This window comes from Cucumis melo, chromosome 6 (genome assembly GCF_025177605.1).
Source record: "Cucumis melo cultivar AY chromosome 6, USDA_Cmelo_AY_1.0, whole genome shotgun sequence".
Classification (NCBI taxonomy): Eukaryota; Viridiplantae; Streptophyta; class Magnoliopsida; order Cucurbitales; family Cucurbitaceae; genus Cucumis; species Cucumis melo.
Window position 1 is genome coordinate 11,693,647 of NC_066862.1, and position 4,816 is coordinate 11,698,462.

The 4,816-nt window shown below is 34.6% G+C and overlaps 1 protein-coding gene across 1 annotated transcript; it reads left to right on the forward strand.

Annotated features, from left to right (window-relative positions):
• Nucleotides 1-1,243: 1,243 nt before the first annotated feature.
• LOC103496167 (U-box domain-containing protein 26-like) lies at nt 1,244-3,481 on the forward strand. The gene has a single exon (XM_008457915.3). The coding sequence runs from the start codon at nt 1,954-1,956 to the stop codon at nt 3,229-3,231; it is 1,278 nt and encodes a 425-aa protein (XP_008456137.1). The 5' UTR covers nt 1,244-1,953; the 3' UTR covers nt 3,232-3,481.
• The last annotated feature ends 1,335 nt before the right edge of the window (nt 3,482-4,816 follow it).

Sequence of the window (4,816 nt, forward strand, 5' to 3'; positions counted from 1 at the left end):
ACAATTAAGTAGATATCTTGACTAAGAAACTATACTCATGTTGTCATCACTTTTTCATAAATTTAATGGTATCCATGTTTCATGTTGGATGCTTTATTTTGGTAAAAAAAAGTAAGTTGTGTTTGATAAGGAGGATGGTTGATTTATGTGGGAAGTGGGACCAAACATGTTGAAGTAGTAACTAAGCATTGAATATTATTATCCACATCAGAAGTAAATGAAAAAGAAGGAAAAGAAAAATGAATATGATGATAAATGATAGATAATAATGATAATAATAAGGTTGTGGTTGTTTTGGACACATTAAAAGATGAAGAAAGGTGGTGTTGAGACAAAGGTAGACCCCACACATTTCTCTATTCAATCTGTTCACTCTTTGACCTTTGACTGTCCTACTTTCACTTCTAATAATAACAAGACAATTCCCTTCACCTAATGAAATCATGTTTTGCCCTACCCTCTAAATATCCAATTAGTCCCTCCATTTTTCTTTATTTTCTTCTTTTTCCCCATGTAATCTTCATTTCTCAACCATCCCCGTTAGTCAATTTATTTTCCTATGAATTTTTTGAACATCAAAATGTCGTAGGATTAGGTGACTTGTTTCATGAGATTTGTCAAGATGAGTGAAAGCTTACCCAAACACTTACAAATATATATAAAAAAAAAAATCAATATAAGAAAAACTAAACATCCATTTGGATTGTAGTTACTAAAATTTCATTATGAAAATAAGAATATTGATGATGTTTAACTCATAAAAAGACATGAATTGTTTGCGATATAAATGAGTAAGGCATCTTTTAACACTTTTAAAAAGATTGTAAGTTTGAATTACTCACTTCATATGATGTAATATTCTAAAAGAAGATGATCCATTTATTAAAAAATTCATCGGTCAAAGATAACCTTTTATTTTGAGTATCCACGAAGATAGAATAAAAAGTTAATTTTAACCCTTCATTAGAGAATTCATTGGTAAAAGATAACCTCTATAATGGTTAATGTTAGAAAATGAAATAAACTAAAAATGGAGAAGAAAAAAGAATCATAAAAACAAATGGAGAAATACATAGAGAAAACAAGAGAGAGCTCTTGAAATTGTTTAAAAAATGGAAGGAACAAGAGAAGTGGACATGGATACAAATAAGTAATAACCACACAAGGAAAGGGAGGCAAATCTATAAAAATAAATAAGAAAAACTAAAAGGGTACATGAGCAAATGCCAAAAGAAAGGAGGGAGTAAAGAAATTGTTAATAATGAATAATGAATAGATGTTTTAAGGGGGGACTACAACAGTATACCAAATAAGAGAACAACAAAATAATGAATGGAGAAGAAGAAGAAGATGGGTCACATTAAGGTTTTATTGATGTAAACAGAAGTAAGATTTTTTTTTCTTTTTTTCCAAACAGTGGATCTACCTACTTTTCACTTTTGACTAATGAAAGAAAGGTTATTAAAAGAAATCATCTATGAACAAAAATCAAAATAACTATACACAGTGACAGTCTTATTCAATAATATTTGAGTTAATTAAAATGCATCTATTGGTCCTATTCAGAGAAACTAACTAATCCTAACTGAGTTCCAAGTGTAACCAGAGGATAACCATGACCATGGTTAGGTTAAAGAAATTGTTGCACCACACGTGTGGGGGAGAAGTCAGATAAGGGGCAGAAGAACAGGGTTACAGAAGGGCAGTGTTTGTTTTTCTCTTTTAACTTTCTCTCTCACTCTGTTTTTTGGCTGTTGGGTATGTCTCTCTGTTCCATTCAATTTTAGAGAGAAGAAGAAACAGAGTCAAGAAAATAAAAAAGGTAACACTGAATTTTTGCCAGAGTTCTCAGATTTGTTAGTATTAGTATTAGTAGTTCGTCCCCGTCCCCCACTTGTTTGACAACAAATTAAGCGTTTATAGAGAGAGAGAGAGAGATAGAGATTGAAAAACATGCCTGGGACTGGGAGTGTTGCTGTTCAACCTTTGGATTTGAGCCTACACATTCCATACCATTTCAGATGCCCCATTTCTCTTGAGCTCATGCGTGATCCTGTTACCGTCAGCACCGGTCAGACTTACGACCGTTCAAGTATCGAGTCATGGGTTGCCACCGGAAACACTACCTGTCCGGTTACTAGGGCTCCACTCACCGACTTCACCCTCATCCCTAACCATACTCTGCGTCGGCTAATCCAGGACTGGTGTGTTGCCAATCGGTCTTATGGTGTTGAGCGGATTCCCACTCCCAAGCAGCCGGCGGAACCTTCTTTGGTTAGGTCTTTGCTTGGTCAAGCTTCGTCGAGATCGAGTGGTTCGAGTTTGAGAATCTCGGCTTTGCGTCGGTTGAAAGGACTCGCTCGTGACTCGGATAAGAATCGGTCTCTGATTTCATCGCTTAATGCTCGTGAAATTCTTCTCGATGTTGTGTTTTCCAATTTGGATTCGGGTTCGGATTCGTTTTCACCTGATTTGAGCCGTGAATCGCTTGCGCTTCTTGTGATGTTACCGCTCACGGAATCTGAGTGTGTTCTTGTTGCGTCTGATCCACAACGGATTGGTTACCTTTCACATCTTCTGTTTGATTCTTCCATTGAAGTCCGAATCAATGCTGCCGCGTTGATTGAGACCGTAATTGCCGGAACTCGAGCGTCGGAGCTTCGAACCCAAATTTGTGGAATCGATGAATTGTTTGAAGGCGTGGTTGAAATTCTTAGAGATCCAACGGCGTATCCACGAGCACTCAAGGTCGGAGTTAAGGCTTTATTTGCTCTCTGTTTGGTGAAACAAACGAGGCATAAGGCAGTTTCCGCCGGCGCCGCTGAGATTATCATCGACCGATTTCCCGATTTGGAGAAGTACGATGCTGAGCGAGCCCTAGCTACGATTGAACTAATTTGCAGAGTTCCGACCGGTTGCGATGCGTTTGCAGCTCACGCGCTCACCGTTCCGCTTTTGGTGAAAGTCATTTTGAAGATCTCGGACAGAGCGACGGAGTCGGCTGTCGGAGCTTTGGTGTCGCTGTGTTCGGCGTCGGAGGAGAATCGGAGGGAGGCGGTGGCGGCGGGGATATTGACACAGTTGTTGTTGTTGGTGCAAAGCGATTGTACGGAGAGAGTTAAACGGAAATCGCAGGTGTTGCTGAAGCTTCTTCGAGATTCATGGCCGCAAGAGTCGGTTGGAAATTCGGACGATTATGGTTGCAGTGAAATTGTGGTACCATTTTGTTAATTTTTCGGATTTTGGAATCTGAAATGACCATGGATTGTTGGGTAAGTTAAAAAATTCATCAATGGAAGAAAGAACAGAAACTACAGAGACAGAGACAAGAAATGGAAGAGATGAAGTTGATAGTAGTTATCTGTATGTAATTTTTGTACGTAATTTTTATTTTTATTTTTATTTTTGCTCAATATCTTTCAACAAAAAAGAAAAAAATATATATATATATATATATATATATTTATATATATTTAGTCTATTGCTAAGTTTGTATTTGTACGATTTTTGACTTTTTTTGACATCATTTCATCCTAATGATTAATTTTGACATCATTAATTCTCTCATTTACAACTTTCTTTCTTTACAAATATCCAAACATTTGATAAAAACCGGTTCTTAAATTGTGATAATAAATTCTAAACTTCTCCTTTCAATTTTCCACCTTTTATTGTATTTGAAATAAAGAGGAGAACTAATTGTGATACTCATAACCAATTCCTTCCTCCCTATTGAACTCAAAACAATGATAATAACAATTTGTGCATTAGTGGTAACATCGTTTTTTCTCTACATATAAAAAATAAAATATGTCTTTCCTTTGATTTAACTCGTGTATTTTCTTATTGTAAATATAAATTTACATTTAAAATTATCTAAAATTATTAATTATACATCATCAAAATAAGTTAATTTAATTACGATAATTGATAGATCGATGTTCCCCTTTTCATATCCACGATTACTCTTAAAAAAGAAAATAGAGCCCATAGGAAACTCAGGTTGGAAAATGAGCATGCTGGCCCAAGTTACTTCTATGAGAGGGATTGGCCATTAAAAAGAAAAATATCATTATTTTGTGGGTATAAAGATCAAAGATTAGAATTATGTTATATGAATTCAGAAGAATCAATGATTTGAAAGATGAGAAGTGTATTAAAATGAAGAAATGTTTTATAATCTTATATTCCTATAAATCATAAAGCAAAAAGAAGATGCCTCTACACACCTACCTCCCACTCTCATGTATTTGTTGAAAAGGAAAGAATTTGAGTCAAATATGGGTGAATCTTTACATCATACATTCAATAGCAACCCACCCCTGGCAGGTATAAATTTATTATAAAGTAAACACAATCAACAACTAAATTTATCACGCTCTTTCTTTTACAAATCTTAAACGAACTAAAAGTATTACCTTATTCAAAACTATTAAGAAAAAAAAAAACCATTTTTTTTTTCAATTTGTAAAACTTATTCATTGTTAGTTAAGTGCATTTATAAAGTTATTGGTAAGATTCAACATATGATTCTTGAAAGTAACTAATGAAATTAGTCTTACAACAAACTTAACTACGGTTTATAACTTTGGTGATATATAATGATTATAGTTTCTTGAATAATTGGTCAAGGAAAGCAATGGTCACATCTATGAATTTATTTATTGTATATGTTGTTAAGAAAGGATGAGATTGATTGTAATATAGTGAAGAGGGGGAAAGGGCAATTTGTAGTGTTAGTTTGGGGGTCCATGTATAATTATTATAGTTTAGGGTCATCCTTTGAAGTTGTGTTGCTTTCACACTACACTTTAGT